The 19,038-nt window shown below is 51.6% G+C and overlaps 1 protein-coding gene across 1 annotated transcript in view; it reads left to right on the forward strand.

Annotated features, from left to right (window-relative positions):
- Positions 1-14,252: 14,252 nt before the first annotated feature.
- Positions 14,253-19,038, forward strand: part of LOC119967389 (CD2-associated protein) — a 277,194-nt gene continuing 272,408 nt past the window's right edge. Inside the window, exon 1 of the mRNA XM_038799889.1 lies at positions 14,253-14,464. Coding sequence (XP_038655817.1) covers positions 14,461-14,464 — 4 coding nt within the window. The 5' untranslated portion in view covers positions 14,253-14,460. The remainder of the gene's footprint in view (positions 14,465-19,038) is intronic.

A 19,038-nucleotide genomic window follows, 5' to 3' on the forward strand; every position in this document is an offset into this window, starting at 1 on the left:
CTCTCCTCCTCCTCCTCCTCCTCCTCCTCCTCCTCCTCTGTGCTGGCACCACTGCCACTGCTTCTCCCGCCGCCTCCTGCAGCAAGTCATACTCCCATCTGCATCGTGATGAGATAGAGAACTTAGTGGAGTGGTGCAACGACAACAATCTCTCCCTTAATGCCAGCAAACTAAAGAGCTGGCCATCGACTTCAGGAAGCATAGTACTGTACACACCCCTGTCAGCATCAACGGAGCCGAGGTAGAGATGGTGAGCAGTTTCAAATTCCTAGGGGTGCACATCACCAAAAATCTATCCTGGTCCACTCATGTCGACGCTATCACCAAGAAAGCACAACAGCACCTTTACTTCCTGAGGAAGTAAAGGAATTTGGCATGTCCACATTAACCCTTACCAACTTTTACAGATGCACTATAGAGAGCATCCTCTCGGGCTGCATCACAGCCTGGTAAGGCAACTGCTCGGCCCAGGACCGCAAGGAACTTCAGAGAGTCGTGAATACCCGCCCAGTCCATCACACGAACCTGCCTCCCATCCATTGATTCCATCTACACCTCCCGCTGCCGGGGGAAAGCAGGCAGCATAATCAAGGATCCCTCCCACCCGGCTTCCTCACTTTTCCAACTTCTTCCATCGGGCAGGAGATTCAGAAGTCTGAGAACACGGACGAACAGACTCAAAAACAGCTTCTTCCCCACTGTCACCAGACTCCTAAATGACCCTTTTATGGACTGTCCTCATTAACACTACACCCTGTCTGCTTCATCCGATGCCAATGCTTATGTAGTTACATTGTATATCTTGTGTTGCCCTATTATGTATTCTCATGTATTTTCTTGAATTCTGTTCAATTCCCTTTTCTTCCCATGTACTGAATGATCTGTTGAGCTGCTTGCAGAAAAATACTTTTCACTGTACCTCGGTACACGTGACAATAAACAAATCCAATCCAATCCAATGTTGTGCAGCGCACAGCAGACCACAACAATGCGAGCGACCCTGTCGGGCTGGTACTGCAGGGCCCCTCCGGAGCGGTCCAGGCACCTGAATCTCATCTTCAGGAGGCCAAGGCAGCGCTCCACCACACCCCTGGTTGCTTCATGGGCCTCGTTGTATCGTGTTTCTGCATTGGTCTGAGGCCTCCGTATAGGCGTCATCAGCCAAGACCTCAGCGGATAACCCCTGTCGCCTAGCAACCAGCCCCTCAAACATCGCAGGGATGTACGACTGCGCCAGTATGTAGGAGTCATGCACACTCCCTGGGAACCTTGCACAGACGTTCATGATCCTCATGTGGGGGGTCGCATACCACCTGGATATTCATGGAGTATGTCCCCCTCCTGTTTGTGAATACCTCCCTGTCCCCTGCAGGCGGGCGCATGGGGACGTGAACACAATCGATTGCCCCCTGCACCATCGGTATCCCGGCCACTCTGGCAAATCCACGAGCTCGTGAGTCTTGAGTTGCTTGGTCCTCAGGAAAGGTGATGTAGCGATCGGCGATGGTATAGAGGGCGTCGGTCACATCCCGGATACACCTGTGGACCGATGACTGGGAGATCCCGGAGAGGTCCCCGCTCGGAGACTGGAAGGAGCCGGTCGCATAGAAGTTAAGAGCGATCGTCACCTTGATGGCAACCGGGATCGCGTGTCCTCCCCCCGTTCCACGTGGGGCAAGGTGCGCCACGAGGTGACAGATATGTATCACCGTCCGCCTACTCAGCCGGAGTCTCCTCCTGCAGATGATGTCCGTCATTGTTAGGAAAGAGATCCGGGCACGGTACAACCCTCGGCCTTGGTCGTCGCCTCTGATGCCGTGGCTGCACCCTCACTCTCTCCTCCTCCCCCTCCTCCTCCTCCTCCCCCCCCCCATGCTGCTCGATGACTGGCAACTCCTCGGCCCTTCCCTCTGCTGCTGCAGCTGGCCCTGCATCCACTGCGGGTTGTGGCTGTGGATGCTGCTCCATCTCCAAATGCAGTGCAGCGGCCCCGACCACTGCGCAGAACATCGCCGTTCTGTTCACAGACATTGTGCTAACCTACAGAAGGGTGGTGGGGGGCAGAGAAACGGGACATGTTAGACGGAGGTCAGTCGACACCTCGGCAGCCGCCTGCCACGGGATACCTGTGTGTCCCGGTGGCCTGGTCGCGCTGCTGAAACGCGGGCAGCCTAACCCCTGATTATTTTCTGCATCCAACGGGCAGTTAACTACATCCTCTTCTCCGGTGCGTCAGTGGCCTGTGTCCGTAAGCCACAGGGCAACCAGCGGCCTTGTCCTTGTGACCGGCACGCCATGGCATGGTGGCAGACATTTTGTAACCGGGGTTGGACGGGTCACTCGCTCACTCTCTCCCTACTCCCCCCCACTCCCACTCCCCCCCCCATCTCCCCCACTCCCCCCTCAGTCTCCCCACTCCCCCCTCAGTCTCCCCCACTCCCCCCTCAGTCTCCCCCACTTCCCCCTCAGTCTCCCCCACTCTCCCCTCCATCTGCCCCACTCCCCCCCTCAGTCTCCCCCACTCCCCCCTCCGTCTCCCCCACTCCCCCCTCAGTCTCCCCCACTCCCCCCTCCGTCTCCCCCACTCCCCCCTCCATCTCCCCACTCCCCCCCTCAGTCTCCCCACTCCCCCCTCAGTCTCCCCCACTCCCCCCTCCGTCTCACCCACTCCCCCCTCAGTCTCCCCCACTCCCCCTTCAGTCTCCCCCACTCCCCCCTCAGTCTCCCCACTCCCCCCTCAGTCTCCCCCACTCCCCCCCTTCAGTCTCCCCCACTCCCCCCTCAGTCTCCCCCACTCCCTCCCGCTCTGGACCCCCCTCCCGTTCTCGGGGATGCCTTCCCCGTTGTGGCCAGACTCCAGCAGTGCACTGAGCGGTGCGCTGAGCGGTGCGCTCACCTCCTCGAAGCTGTCGTCAGCCAGCACGACTGGTTGACGAACTTGAAAAGCAGGTGTGTTGGCCGGCATGAAAACATTGCGTGATGACGTCGGGACTTCGGCGGGGGGGGGGGGGGGGGGGGGGGGGGGGGGGGGGGGGGGGGGGGGGGGGGGGGGGGGGGGTAGAGTTGTTGGGTTACGGGTATAGGGTGGGTTTGAGTAGGGTGATCATGGCTCGGCACGACATTGAGGGCCGAAGGGCCTGTTCTATGTTCTATGTTCTATCTGTGGGCAAACAAACATTGAACTAAAGAAAGCAGGGAAAGGTCATTCCATAGGAGATCCGCCACAGCAAAATCTAGCCTGATGCATTTTGACACTTTTTAATAATAATAATCTTTTATTGTCACAAGTAGGCTTATATTAATACTGCAATAAAATTGCTGTGAAAAGCCCCTAGTCGCCATATTCCGGCACCTGTTCGGGTACACTGAGGGAGAATTCAGAATTCTCAGCTGGTGTGGGAATTGAACCCACGCTGCTGACCTTATCACAAACCAGCTGTCTAGCCCACTGAGCTAAAACAGCCCTTAAAAATTGAATACTGCAAATGTTTCCATGGTCTATCTGTAAACAAATGAAGGAATTCCTGGCTGATAATGGTTTAGATCGGTATTAAAGAATTTTCCAAAGGGATCTTGTTACATGTGTCCATCTGCTGGGAGCTTAGCTGCAGTGTGATGTGGGTCCTGAGTGTGTCACACAAGTTGTGACAACCTGACCGGGGGCAGGATGGATGGTGGCAGGGGGGCGCTGACAGACAGGGTTTGGAGACAGCAGGTGGTTGTGAGGGGTGGGTTCGCTGACAGTGTCATTTGTGATATCTCTGCCCTGAGTTGGGGCAGTGTGCTCGGTAGGGTGCCAAAGGTCACAGTGCATGTGTCCTTTGTTTGGGGTGAGCTCTGCTATTCTTCTCTTTCCCTGCAATGGGGCTGCACTTCTAATGAGTGGCAGCCACTGATTGATGGTCATGCCCATCCCGTTGATAATACTGTTCGGGCCTGAGGGTTTCCAGAGGGGCTGGCTGGGTGGGCTCCCAAATGACCAGAGGCTCTCTGAACATTTACAGGACACAATGAGCAGTCAACAGAGTGAACAGCCAGGGCCTTTAAACAACACCAAAGGGGTGAGTTTAAAACAGCAGCAATGGTGATCTCAGCCAGGCCACCCTGATCCTGAGGGTAGATCTGTGGTCAAACAAACCTGAACTGTAAAGAGCAGGGATCAGTCATTCCATAGCAGATCACATTAGATGCACCACCAGAGCAAAATCTAGCCTGATGCATTTTGACTTGTTAAAATTGAATGCCCGCAAATGCTTCCATGGTCTATCTGTAAGCAAATGAAGGAATTCCTGGATGATCATGGCTTAGATCAGTAAAAAACAATTTGCCAGAAGATCTTGTCACCTGTGGCATACTGCCAGCTGCGATTGAAAGTCAGGGGCGGGATTCTCTCAGCCCGGGGCCAGGCTGGAGAATGCCCGCGACAGGGCCACGGCGCCCCAATGCCGGCACGCGAATCTTCGCAGAGCGGAGAATCGGCACCATTGGCATTGGCGTGTTTGGCACGGCGCCGGTCGTGGGCCGCTCTACGCAGCCGGCCTGCCGATTCTCGGGCCGGGATGGGCCGAGCGGCCGTCATGGAAACCCTGAGTCCCGCCGGCGCCGTCCACACCTGCTCTCAGCCGGCGGGAACTCAGCGTGGAAGGGTTGGGTGGTGGCCTGTGGGGGGGGGAGGGGGGGGGGGGGCAACCCAGGGGGGGGGGGGCCTCTGATGCGGCCTAACCCGCGATCGGGACCCACCAACCGACGGGCCAGTCTCTCTGGCTGGGGGACTCATTTCCAACGTGCCGGCCCCTGTAGTCATGTGCCATGTTGCGTCAGGGCTGGCGCGTTGAAGGAGGCCACTGCGCATGCGCGCGTTGGCGCCGGCGCCACTGTGCATGCACAGATCCCACGGCGCCCAGTTTGCGCCGGGATCGGCAGCTGGTACGGCGTGAACCGCTTGAGTGCCGTGCAGGCCCCCTGTAGGGGCCAGAATTAGTCCTAGCAGCAGCCCGTTCAGGCCGCCATAAAACGCGACGGCGTTTACGATGGCGTGGACACTTTGCCACGGGATGAGAGCATCCCGCCCCAGATTTATGAGTAGGCAAAATGTTAGTGTTAAGCAATGAAACAGTTGCTTTCTTGTTAAATCAGGTGTGAAAATACACTTGTGACTGGGATAGGTCATTTAGGAGCAGCTCTGATACATGTGGGTGGTAGTGAAATGGAAGCTAGGTGTTGTTTTTTAGAGGGACTGCTTACAAATGGAAAAGGATGTGAGGTACATGCATGAAATTGGAACATGCTGAGAGTGGCTGGAGCCAAAAAGATCTGGGTGTGAATTCCCACCACATTGCGCCCAGCACTGACCACGTTGTGCCTGATGCATTGTGGAAGAGGCCCAAAACAGGTTTCGCACCATGCACCAAGCCAAGCACGTGCAACTGATCCGCTATGTCCAGCGTGATCTGGATCACGCCCTTGGTGGATGTGATCCAGACAATCATATTTAAATGATTCATCAGGCTCAGTTACATATGCGCAGCCCATTTAACGCCACAGTCTCTTGGCTCTGGGTAGCCATCGGCCGTACCAGCGAGGTCTCATGCCGGCGCGAATTAGTACCGGTCTTCAAAAACAGAGACCAGGCGTGAGGGCCATGCCTGAGGGATAAAGAGATCATTGGAACCCTCAGATGGGGGTGGTGGTAATGTGGACATTTAGTGGTGGGCAGAGGTTGCCCCTCCGGGGTTGAGTGTTCGGGGTGCTAACTATATCTGCAAGCCGTCATGATGTCCATGTGCGGGACCCTCAACCTCACTTTGAGATCTGACCACCTTTTAAAAACCGTTCGTTGTGCCTGGACGCATGGGGCAGAGGTGGTCAACGCCACCAGCGACACCGTCTGTACCAGCCAGTGGTGCCGAAAGAAACTGCATAATCTCCTCAGGGCGGCAGGGTTAGTAGGCATCACTGTGACCCTGACACTAACCTGTGTCCCACACACCCGCAGCCCGAGCCCCTCCAACCCAGAGGGTGGCCAAACCCCACATTCTGGTTCCTATACAGGCCGCCATCACCAGCTGCCCTGGCCACTAAGGCCACTAGCTACCCACCGCCTGGGCAGAATGAGTCGGACTGACTAACACTGTCTTTTTCTGATCCCGCACGTGTGGCTTCTGCAGTGGAGGCATTTGAGGTGATGGTTGTGGCTCTGGATTAGCATATCCAAGGTCTGGTGCACTGTGTGCAGGCGCTGGCCGAGGCCCAGGACAGGTCCCAGAGTCACCTGGAAATTACAGCGGCGCTCCTGAGTGTGGTCCAGGCACAGCAAGTCTTGGCTGGGAACGTTGGCGGCATTGCCCAGGCACTGGCCGACGTGGCGTAGACACAGAGGGACGTGGCCCAGTCCCAGAGAGAGATGACGCAGTCACTGGCTGATGTGACTTGAATCCAGAAGGTGGTGGCACAGTCAATGAGTGATGTGGTACAGTCCCAGACGGAGATGGTCCACTCCCTGTGCTTCATGGCCGCGAGCATGTGGACCCTGGTCGAGACCAGAGCCAGCCTCCAGGACTGGGGCCGCCAGGTGGCGGGGGAGCCTCAGGGGATAGCTCCCCTCACACCATGTCCCATTGAGTAACCCGTGGCCCATTCGGCACCCTGAGGAAGGAGTAGGTGATGGAGTCCGTGATGGTGACGCCCAGAGTGGAGGTGCTGGAACTCTTCAGCACTTCGGACTCCGCACCCCCTCCTATTCCTAGTGCATCTGGTGGACAGCGGGCAGAACAGGACGGCATCACACCACCTGAGTGACCCGAGCAGCAGCCAGACCCATCCAGGCCCGGTCACCCCAGAAGATGGCCGCGAATGGGGACCCAGGTTGCAGGGTGGGATTCATAGCAGGCCGCCTCCACTCCTGCCTCCCCATCTCGATATTGTGTTAGGGCCTGTAAGGCCAGAAAGTTAGTGATGCTTGATCAATGACTCCAGAAGCGAGATTGGATGACAATTGAAGGCTTTATTGGACTAGATGTTTCCCCCAGCAGCACAGGTACAGAATGCAGCTGCTAGGGAGACACAGACTCTTGTACTGCGCCTTACTGGGTGGAACCAGCAGGCAGGCTTCACCAATGAACTTGCTGTCTCAAGTACCTCCCACACTAATAGTCTTACAGCATCAACCTGGGCACTTTAATACCCCTAATATCGACTACCACAGTTAGACACTAGTTCGGTTGGCACGGGTCAGGGCACAGTTGAGTTATGCGGAATAGGGAACAAACCTGTAAATATTTGTTCACATTGACTACAACCTGTCTCGGTGCTCTGTCAGATGGGTGTGAAAGGTGAGCTAGTCTGGGCTGGCCAGAAAGCAGATGCACCCTTGGGGAGAGGGGGGAGGGGCAGAGAGGGGAGGGCGGGGTGGGCTCCCCCCTTCCCTGACCGTCACACCACCATGACCCCAGAGATTCGATGGGATGGTGTGATGGACTAGCTAGCTCGCATCCAGGGATAATCCAGGTGGAAAGTGCAAAAATGGGCATGAGTCAGACATCGTCATGCTGTGTGGAGCACCAGAACGCATTGCAGAGCAGGCTGTCATCATCCTCCATCCCATTGACCAGACCCGCTTTTATTGCCATCCCAGGGCCCCCACCTTGTAGTGTGGCAGATATGTATCATGGAGGGGGTTGCAGGCGGGCTGGTGGGGAGGACGGTGGGGGAGGTGTTAAGTGAGGGGTGCATGCGGTGTTCATGCCCCTGGCCAGTGTCCTGCCCCCGCCCTAGTTGGTGAACCGTGACGCGATCAGAGCTTCCCGTGCACGTTGGACCTAGTGCGCACGTCGTGCGGCCTCCTGTGCCTGCCTGAGCCCCATGTCCTGCAATCCTCACCCTCCCATGCATCCTCCTCATCGGACAAGGCCTGGCATTCCTCCTCCTCCTCCAGTGTGACGGCCTGCTGCGTGATGTTGTGGAGGACCCTCCGCCATGATGCGGTGACCCTCTCAGTTTTATACTGGAGTGCTCCTCCAGAGCAGCCCAGGCACCTGAACAGCAACTTCAGGAATGTGAAACACCTTTCGATCAGGCTCCTGCTTGCTGTAAGGGCATTGTTGTATCAGGTTTCCATGTCAGTCTGTGGCCTTCGGATAGGTGTCATCAGCCAAGACCACAGTGGATAACCCCTGTCGCACAGGAGCCAGGCCCCCAGGGGGGCGGGTGGCATCCGGAACATGTCAGGAATCGTCGCGTTTTCCAGGATGAAGGCGTCGTGCAAACTGCCCGGGTATCGGGTGCAGACGTGTATGATGCACAGCTGATGGTCACTTATCAGCTGTACGTTCAGCAAGTGGAATCCCTTTCAGTTTGTAGAGTGGCCTGTCATCTGGACATGCATCCCATCAATCACCAGGTCCAACGGGCTACACGGTGGCCTGATTGGCACTGCGGGCTCTCCCTCGCATTCCCCCCGCCCCCCCACATTCCTGGCCCCATATGTGGCCGGCACCATGGGGGCCTTTGGCCCTAGTGCCTCTCCCTGATACTAGGAGTACCATTGGCTGGCAATCCCCTTGCCAGCGGGATGCTCCATGGCCCCCACCCGGTGCCCCCATAGGGGCTACACCGGGCGTTGCCCTGGGTGGCGGCCAGCTGGGGAGGGTATGGCAGAAGGTGGGGTGCAGGTTTAGGGGGGGGGGGGGCACCCATACGTCTGTGTCACTCTGCAGAACCAGAGGCCAAGGTGGGCGGTCAGTGGGTTCGCAGCAAAATGGCTGCATTGCAGGCTGCAGTAATGGCGGTCCGGGACTGGAAACCATCCCAGCCCCGTCGCGGGTCACCCCGGCCACTTGGCTTGTTCCCCCGTCATCTCTCTCCCCCCCCCCCCCCCCAGCCAGTGTCCAGCCACGCAGCCCACAGTCTCGCCTCCCTATGTCCTAACGCCGCTGTTGAGGTGATGGAGAATTGCGATTTGGTGTCAAAATGCACCCGCCGTGTTTTTGCCATTGGAACCTATCCTCCGCCCAATGGCATTTCCCAATTCCGGCGTCGGCCTATGGAGAATCCCGCCCCAGAAATAATCATGGCTGAATCATGGAACCCTGGAGCAAGGTCAAATAAGTGTTATATTTAATAAATGGAATATTTTCAAATTATTCAGCTTTCAAGTTTAAACCCTTGAGAAAATAAGTTTGAAAGCAGTTGCTGAACACATTGGAACAGGGCATTAAAGATGCTAAAACTCAGACTTTTCCCAATTCATGGGCAAATAGAAACAAACCATGACAGACAATAATTATTAAATCTGATATCCTAAACTTGAACGGCTTTTACTGGATTCAACCTGGATTTAATGAACTCAGCAGTTACTGAAGGAAAGAGGTCGGTTATTGTGAGAATTTAAGCAAAGACTGAAGATACAGAACATTTTGCCTTTGAATGTCTATTTAATGCAGCAGTTAAAAATAATTGAATTTACTTGCTTTTCTATCACGCCTCTCGGAAGTGCAAAAAATGCCAAGTACACTCAAATACTTTGAAGTACAGTAACTGGTATTATGTTGGCACTTAGGAAAAATGCACTTTTGTCCATTGTGCAGGGAACTTCATTAAAGTGTAAAATTCTGTTTTTAATGAATTATAATGCTTGGAGGTAATGGTAGCTGTTAATTGCTTTCATGTTGGCTGTACAGATGCGAATTCAAAATCCATGCCACATAGAAAATTAATACCAGAAATTTAATTGCATGCAGAAAATAAAGATTACTGGAAGGATCTTAGAAAACCATCTCACTTCCTTATGGCTACAAAAAGCTAAACACTGAACCAGATTGCTCGTGGTTATATTATGAGCTGTAAATTATTCACAGAATTACTGATTTTCTTGGAACACTAAGCTGCAGGGACAGAATTTGAATATAAATGTTATTATGCTATTAATCAATCTCATGTGGCACAGAGGAAGTGCAGCCTTCAAGTCAAGCAGGGTAGTGAATAATTGGACGAGGGAGGGAGTAGGGAACAAGGGAGGGGGGAAAGTTAGAATGTAGGACTGGGGAAGAGGCATCTCTGTCGATCTGCTATTCATCTGTGCATGTGTGCGCATCCCGCTTCCAACTATAATGGACAAGTAGTATATCTCCACCAACCCCCATTGATTCCTTCTCATTTGGTAAATTCTATCGCTCACCAAATTCTCCAACTCCCTCATCCTTTTCCACAATCTCATTTCATTTCCCCACTCTTTTAACAACCTTCTCATCACCTTTTCACCACAACTCTACTCCCAAATCTCCCCCTCCTCTCTCCTTCTCATTGCCCTCTTTTCACTTATGCCGATTTTGCCCCATCTCATTTTCCCTCAGTGCTCAGTTGGGGGAGAGGCTTTTAAACTGTCAACCTGGTATATATTGCAATGACATGCATGGGAGGTTTAGGATAGCATCTTTATAAAGGTAGGGAGTGAATTGCAAGCGCACTCCTACTGGATGGAAGATTGTCACTGTTGCAATTAGAAAGATGTCAATGTTACCATATTCACAGAAAAAGCTGGTGGAAGAAATGGAAGATGGTGTGCATGGGTTGGAGGGAGTGGGTGAGAACTTAAATCAGATTGATATCTCTATCCTAAGTCAATGAGATTTTCATCAGAAAATGTGCGTTGGAAGAAATTGAACATCAATAATAGATGTAACTTTAATATTTTAAATGACTCAAGTTCCACCATCTGTAACTTGACAAATGAAGAAGTTAAACAATACTAATTAATGTAGAGCCAGCGGACAGAGAATGGAATTGCAGGCAGGCTCAAATCATCATATTTTAACAAGAGGTTGCAAGCTTTTGTGACCATGAAACATTAAAAAAATATATAAATTTAGAGGACCCAATTCATTTTTTCCAATTAAGGGTCAATTTAGTGTGGTCAATCCACCTACCCTGCACATCTTTGGGTTATGGGGGTGAAACCCACGCAAACACAGGGAGAATGTGCCAACTCCACACGGACAGTGACCCTGAGCCGGGATCGAACCTGGTATCTCGGCGCCGTGAGGCAGCAGTGCTAACCACTGTGCCACCGTGCTGCCCCCTGTGACCATAAAACATGACAAAGACTGGGAAAAAAACTTATTAGAGCACAACTTGACAAGATGCCCGGCATACTAACTTTAATGCTATGTATTACTATTGCCTTTTCGCGTATTTGGTTTGGATGTTCTGCCTTCATCTTTCTCCAGCTGTCTGCCGCCTTCGGTATGGTTGATTCCTCATCCTCTTCTAACGCCTTTTGTCCATTGTGGAGTTGGTCGCAACTGCACATGTCTGCTCCCATTCCTATTTATCCAATCACGGATGAGTATCACGTGCAATGACTTCTCTTCCCCTCCAAACAGTTAGCTCAGAAATCCCCCAAAAGGGCAGCATGGTGGCTCAGTAGTTAGCATTGTCGCCTCACGGTGCCGAGGTCCCAGGTTTTCCCGGCTTTGGGTCACTGTCCGTGTGGAGTTTGCACATTCTCCCCGAATTTGCGTGGGTTTCGCCCCCACAACCCAAAGATGTGCAGGGTAGGTGAACTGGCCACGCTAAATTGCCCCTTAATTGGAAAAAATTAATTGGGTACTCTAAATTTATATATAAAAAAAGAAATCCTCCAAAATCCCATCCTTTGTCCCCTCCTATTTCTCATTTACATGCTGCCCTTCAGCGACACCTTCTGAAAACTTGTTAGATTCCACATGACCCACTAACAATGTTGAGCTCTATCTTACCAATGCATTTCTTGACTTCTCCATTGTCGCTGATTTGTCACACTGGTGTCTGGAATTTAATTGCTTCCAACTATATATTGGCAAGACCACAGCCACAGCTTTGACTTTTTCTTTATTTAATGTGCCCAATTAATTTTTTCCAATTAAGGGGCAATTTAGCGTGGCCAACCCTGCACATTTTTGGGTTGTGGGGGTGAGACCCATTGTCTTTGATGCTCATCATATACTGCATTACTCAGTCACTAACTCCCTTGTTCCTGGGAACTGTTAGCACAAACTTGTTTGCAACCTTAGCAACATATGTGACATTGCTATTTGTTTCCGACCACGTATCAGCTCCACGACCAAGGCTGCTGACTTCCACCTTGGCAACAACATCCTTCGACTGGTGAAACCCTGGTCCCTGTATTGTTTTTGCCTCTTGACAACTATTCCTATGCTCTCTTGGCCTGCCTGTTATCTTTAAACAGGCACTTGAGATCATCCAGAACTTTGCTGCCTATGTTCAACTTACATCAAGTTCCTGTTCATCTCTCCCTGTGCCCATTGACCTTCATTGGCTCCTGACCTGGCAATGCCAGTGTTAAAATTCTCATCATTCTTTTCAAGTACCCCCAATGCCTCACCCCTTTTTTTCTCAGTAGCCTCCTCCAATTCAATAATCCTCCAAGGTTTTTGAGCTCCTCCAGCGTTGTGTCAGCTTGTCTCAGCTTGAAGCACTCTCACCTCTGAGTCAGTAGGTTGTGGGTTCCTGGTCCCACTCCCAGTCTAGAGCACAAAAGTCAAGGCTGATACTTGTCTAATTGTCAATGAGTGCTCATTGTCAGAGATGTCATCTTTTGGATGAGGCATTGACACTGCGAGTCCATTGGTTCTGTCACATAATGTACAAGATCCCATGGCATTGTTTTGAAGAAGTAAGTGACTCCGCTCTACCCTTCAAAAGTACGTGAAACACTTTGGTTGTGTAAGATTCTATATAAATGCAAGTTTTTTATAAATGCCCAATTTTCATCATTTGGTGGCTATATGCCTTCCGCTGCCTAGGCCCAAAACTCTGCTCTGAAAGCTCTCTCCCAAATGCTTTTCACTTTTCTCCTGTTTAAGAAAATTCTTAATCTCTTCCATTTGACCAAACATTTGGTCTATTGTCCCAATATTACTTTTCGTGGTTCAGTGCGGTCTTTATAACATTCATGCAAAGTGCGCCCTGTGATGTTCTACTGTGTTAATAATAATAATAATCTTTATTATTGTCACAAGTAGGCTTACATTAAACTGCAATGAAACGGCCCTAGTCACCATATTCCAGCGCCTGTTCAGGTACACAGAGGGAGAATTCAAAATATCCAAACTACCTAACAGCACTTATTTCGGGATTTGTGGGAAGAAACCGGAGCACCAGCAGGAAACCCGCGCAGACACAGGGAGAACGTGCAGACTGCACAGTGACCCGAGCAGGAATCGAACCTGGGACCCTGGCGCTGTGAAGCAAATGTTAACCACAATGCTATAGTGTCGTCCATGTGCTACGTAAAAGGCACTTTAGAAATAAAAATGTTGCTTATGGCAAGAATTGGCGTGTAAATGAAATACTCGTAATACGATCTGAAACCAGCTCGAGGGGCTCACTTTCTCGTTTTCGTCTTAGTTTTGGGGTTAGCCTCAGAATCTCGGTGTAGACATCCACCATCCTGCCACTTCAGAAACTCTTTCAATTATACAAAACTACAAATTATGAGAAGTGAATACGTTTTCCTTAACATGGCATCTCTGCGATTTCATACGTTGCATTTTATTTTAATTGTGTGCTGCTGCGCAATCCTTTTAAAAGCGTGCTTATAGAAAATTGTTAGGCAAATCTTCCCTCTGTATTTGCAAACAAAACCACATGATGGCATAATTTGCATCTCAATTATATCGTTCCCGTCACTAAAGTGTTCCCAGATGCTGCGGCTCAGAGCAATTATGCAAACAGCTTAGGGGTTGTTTGCCAACAAAGAAGTTTTGCAAAAGCACTTTTAAACAATTCGAAAACTTATTTTATATATTCGAAGTTGCACCCAATATCTGCGACTATTAAACGGAGCTGTGCCATTGTTAGGTCGATTCATAGCTTGAAATGCCCGTTCTGTCTTCGACCGAAATTCAACCGAGGATCATGGAAAATGCCGACCCTCACCTTTGCCTCCTTGGTGCGATGTCAAAAATGCAAAAGTGATACAGCACAAGAAGCGGAGCTGGAAGCTTCAAGCTGCGCTGAATGTTGCTGCAGCAAGCCCAGAACCGGGACACCCTGCGCGCGGCGGCCGTAGGCCAATCGGACCCCGGGCGATAAGGAGCGCGCGAGGTCTGAAGCCGGGCGGGAGGGAGCGCGCGGGGTCTGGAGCCGGGCGGAAGGGAGCGCGCGGGGTCTGGAGCCGGGTGTGTGTGGAGCGCGCGACGGCGACCAAGGGAGCGAGCACGCGGAGACTCCGGCCGGGAAGGGGCGTGGCCGGGAGAAGCCCCTCCCCCTGGAGTCTGGGAGCGGACTGGACTGGAAGAGAGCGGAGTTGCTATCGCGCCTCCCCCCCACCCCCCGGCGGATGAACCGAGCCGAGCGGCAACAGGTTTGCAGTCGGGCTGCTGCTTTACCTCTCCCGCGAATGGACGGAGCCGCCTGTGGATAAGAACCTGGGGACTGAGATCGAGAGGAGAGTCCGCAGCCATGGGTGAGGTCCTGGGCTCTGTGCGGGGAAGGGAAGCGAGGCGCCCGGAGCTGCCTTATTCTCAGTGTGTGTATATATAGAGGGAGGCTGTCCAACTTGGAGCTCCCTCTCTGTCTCCGGCTGTGTGATCTCTCAGCTGCTATTCCCAGGTATTCAGCAGCTCCTCCCCGGAGTTCAGCTCCTGAATTATTCACACCCGGAGCCTGTCTGCGCTCGCTGGTTTCCTGAGTAACTAATCCAACTACATTGACATTGTTCAACTCTTTTTGTTAATTCCCTCCCCCTCTGTCTTCATGAGTTTTCTTTTACGCGGCTGGGTGAAATGGAGCTGAATTCCTGGTAGAGGCGGCGACAAGACTTGGGGGAAATCTTTAAGTTAAAGTTTGGGTGGGAGGGAGTGAGGAGGAACTCACTGGGGAAGGGAAATCTCCTTTACTCACCAAATGGACGGATTTCCGGTGAATTAGTTCTTTAACTACTCTGAACCCAACTTTTAGTTGACCTTCATTTCTTTTTATGCTACAGTAATAGTGGAGTTTCCCTGTTAATGATCTACTTTTGATAACGAGCAAACTACACCTAGAGTTGAGTCATTCTGGGGAGCGAATGGCCACAAAGTTCCCTGACCCGATTGAACTACTCAACTCTACAGATGTGCGCAGTTCCAAGTATAGAACATAGAACAGTACAGCACAGAACAGGCCCTTCGGCCCTCGGTGTTGTGCCGAGCCATGATCACCCTACTCAAACCCACGTATCCACCCTATACCCTATACAGTGGATGAAAAGGCCCAAGCAAATATACGATTTCAGGTGGAAATGGAGGATGAGTTCATTTATTTAAATGATTTTACAAGATAAGTTGGGTTGTAGAAATGGCACCCTTGGCTAAACGTTGGATAGTTATTGCTACTTTTTGAAAGATGCAGATTAATGATAGAAGGGACGATGGCCCATTATTACTTTTGCTGCAACCTGCTTAGTGGTTGAGCGAAAGACCGCTTGCATTTGTCCCTAATCGTGTCTCACAGCAAGTACAGGCAAAGAGCGTGAGTAGAGGCCAAACAGGAACCGGATGGGGACAAGGTGAGGTGTGTGTTAAAGCATTTTCAAGAATGAGGGCCTTGAAGTTAAGAAGGAACAAAAAAGGTACTCGAGTGAGGGTGGAGTAGCTGATGGACTGATGGAATAGTTGTCGTGTATAAGGACAGTTGAACAGAGTACAGGGTCAAATGGGGTGAGCAGAGGTGAGGTGAAGCTACGGAAGAATGTGAAAATTAGGAAAATAATAGTTAATTCATTGAGGCACATGATTCGGGCAGGAAAATTAGCCCTGATAATTAACAGCGTGCACAAGAATGGTCCTGGCTGAATATTTGGGTCATACCTGTAGTTTTGGTCGGCAGCGGCAACACGGAGTTTGTCTCCGTGCAGGAGTTTGGAACAAAACGCTACTCGATTAATGTCAACATCAATTCCCAGCCAATCCAGTGATACAATTACTAGTTCTGATACAATGATTTGTGAATGGTTTCTGTTGTTGAATAACATTTGCTGTTTCATGTTTGCTACTTTGTACGTTTCAATTGTTTTGGACGTACTTTGATTCTACCTTATCCTTTTGGTTATCTGTATATCTGAAGTCACTGAAGTTCTCGTGCTTGTCAGTTTGTTTTTATCTTCCTACTTTAGCTGCAGGTAGCAGAGGCTCTGATTGTTGCCGTTTCCTATTAAATTACCCTAATTTGACTTTACCTGAATTTACTGTTTTTAATTTAAAAAGAAATATTAATAAATAAACATCAAATAAAACCACAACCAAGATTTAAAAGATAACCAACAAATTATAAACAGAGCACAGCATAACTCAATAAATAGTGAACACCCGCAATCTGCCTTCCCCACCATACCTCCACCCTTTCTGCCTCCACTTTTTCTTGTTAACTCTCCCATAGAAGTCCTCAAACACCTCATTCACTCCCACCGGATCGAATACCACTCCATCCTTGCTGTCCTTCACCCGGCCAATCTCTCTCGCCACCTTCTGCTTCCTGAGCTTGTGGGCCAGCATCCCACTAGCCTTATCCCAGTACTCATACACTGCCCCTATTACCCTCTGCAACTGCCCCACTGCCTTCCCTGTGGACACCAACCCAAACTCCATCTGGAGCTTCTGCCTCTCCTTCAACAATCCTGCCTCCGGGACTCTGAGTACCTTTTGTCCACCCACATATTCACGTCCACCAACCTTGACATCTCTGCCCACTCTTCCTTATCCCTGTGGGCCCGAATTGATATAACCTCCCCCTGACCACTGGCTTGAGTGTGTCCTATAGCATGGCAGCCGAGACCTCACCCGTATCATTTACCTCCACGTACCCCCGGATGGCGTCCCTTACCCGCTCACACACCACCTCCTCTGTTAGCAGCCCCACATCCAACCACCACTGCGGGTGCTGAGCCTCCCTGCCCCAAGTAGGAGATTTATGAAAACTCCCTTGCCCTCGGCCTCCCATACCTCCATGAGTCCACCCCCCCCCCCCCCCAGTGCTCCGTAAACCCCGTCAGCTCCTTGGCCACCACCGACACCCTCCCCTATCTCGAAGTCGACCCCCCCCCCCCCCCCCCCCCCCCCCCACACACACACATTCACACACACATACACACACACATAATCAGCTGGTGTGAGTCCAGGTCAGCGATCTTCCCTAATACTTGCCTCATAAATTCCACATTGTCCCAATTTGGGGCATAAACATTAACTAGGACCACTGGTATCCCCTCCAATTTCCACTCACCATCCCAACCCTCCGCCTGAATCCGCTACTATATTCTCCACGTCAAATGCCACCCGCTTATTGAGCAGCACCGGCACTCCACACGTCTTCATATCGAACCCTGAATGGAAAACTTGCCCTACCCACCTTTCCTTAGCCTTGTCTGGTCCCCAATCCTCAGATGTGTCTCTTGCAAAAAGGCCACATCCGCCTTCAAACTCCTCAGATGTGCGAAAACACGCGACTATTTGACTGGCCCAGCGCCCCCTCGTTCCATGTGACCAGTTTTGTTGGAGGGCTCCCCCCCCCCGATCAATCATACCCCTTCTTAGACCAGCCCCCGCACATGCCATGCGACCCTCCATGCCCATCCCAGGATGTCCATTGTCACCACTCCCTCCCATATATCACCACAGCAACAGCACCTTCCTTAGCAGCCCCCTCCCTCACCTAAACAAAACAACAACCCATCCCCCACTGCGCTCCTGTTAATTAACCCGCCCAGCTAGCCTGGCAGCCCCCGCCAAAGGAGCCACAACCTCCTAACCCCCCAATTGATTCCCCCTGTTCACTCCCCTCACAACGGTGCAACAATAAACAAGAAAAACAAAAAAAACCCCAACTGTCAAAAAGGTGCCCTCACCCCGTCATCGCCTCGAAACAGCTCAGAGGAGAAGAGTTCCCCAACCACCCATCGAACAAAAAAAAATACAAGAATTGCCAAAGAACAGGACAAAAGAAACCACATTCCTCTCCACATCCTCATCCACAGTTCAGTGTCCTCCTTTACCTGTCAGTCCATTGTCCCTCAGAAATTCAGTCGCCTCCTCTGGTGTTCCAAAATAGTGCTCTCTATTACTAAAGATCAGTGAGAGGCGAGCCGGGTACAGAATCCGAAACCACACCCCCTTTTCAAAGAGGGCAGCCTTCACCCAATTAAACGCGGCCCTCCTCTTCGCCAAGTCCGGGCCCAGGTCCTGATACACTCACAGCTCACTCCCCTCCCAGCATCTCCTCGTCTGCCTCGCCCATCTCAAGATCTTCTCCTTATCTAGGAACTGGAGAAGACGGACCACCATTGCCCTCGGTGGCTCATTCGCCTGCGGCCTCATTAGTGCCCTATGCGCTGGATTGACCTCCAGGGGCTGGCCAAAAGCCCTCTCTCCCATCAGCTTCTCCAACATTCCAGCCATGTACATGGCAGCGTCTGCTCCCTCGATGCCTTCCGGCATCCCTACAATTCTCAAGTTCTTTCTTGGGGAGGGGTTCTCAAGGTTCTCCACCTTCTCCTGCTGCTGCCTTTGGGTATCTTGCAATACTCCCATCTCGGCAGCCAGCAAAGCCAACTACTCTGTGTGCTCCCCACCCCTCCGACACTTTCCGGATGGCCTGACTTTGGGACTCCAGCCCGTGTTCCACTCGTTCAATTCCAAACTTACACAGGTCTACCACCTTGACTAGGTCCTCATGGGCCACTCTCCTCTGCTGGCCGAACTTTTCATTTAAGAAGTCCACCAGTTGGTCCATCGACCATTGAGTAGGCAGCGCCGCTCTACACCCTCCACCATCTTAAGCTGTGGCACACAAAGATTCTCCTGCTCCAGCTGCTCCCTTATTCTTCACCCACTTCTGCTGCTCAGATCCATCCCCCAGTGGAATCAGACACCCTTTGACACGGCCTACACCTTTTTCAGCCACACATCCACCTTCCAAATGGGGAAAAGGTCCAAAAAAATAAACATCCTCGAGCAGGAGCTGCCAAGTGTGCGACCGTTCACACCATGGCCCAACGGAAGCCCG

The sequence above is a fragment of the Scyliorhinus canicula genome, chromosome 6 (genome assembly GCF_902713615.1).
Source record: "Scyliorhinus canicula chromosome 6, sScyCan1.1, whole genome shotgun sequence".
Taxonomy (NCBI): Eukaryota; Metazoa; Chordata; class Chondrichthyes; order Carcharhiniformes; family Scyliorhinidae; genus Scyliorhinus; species Scyliorhinus canicula.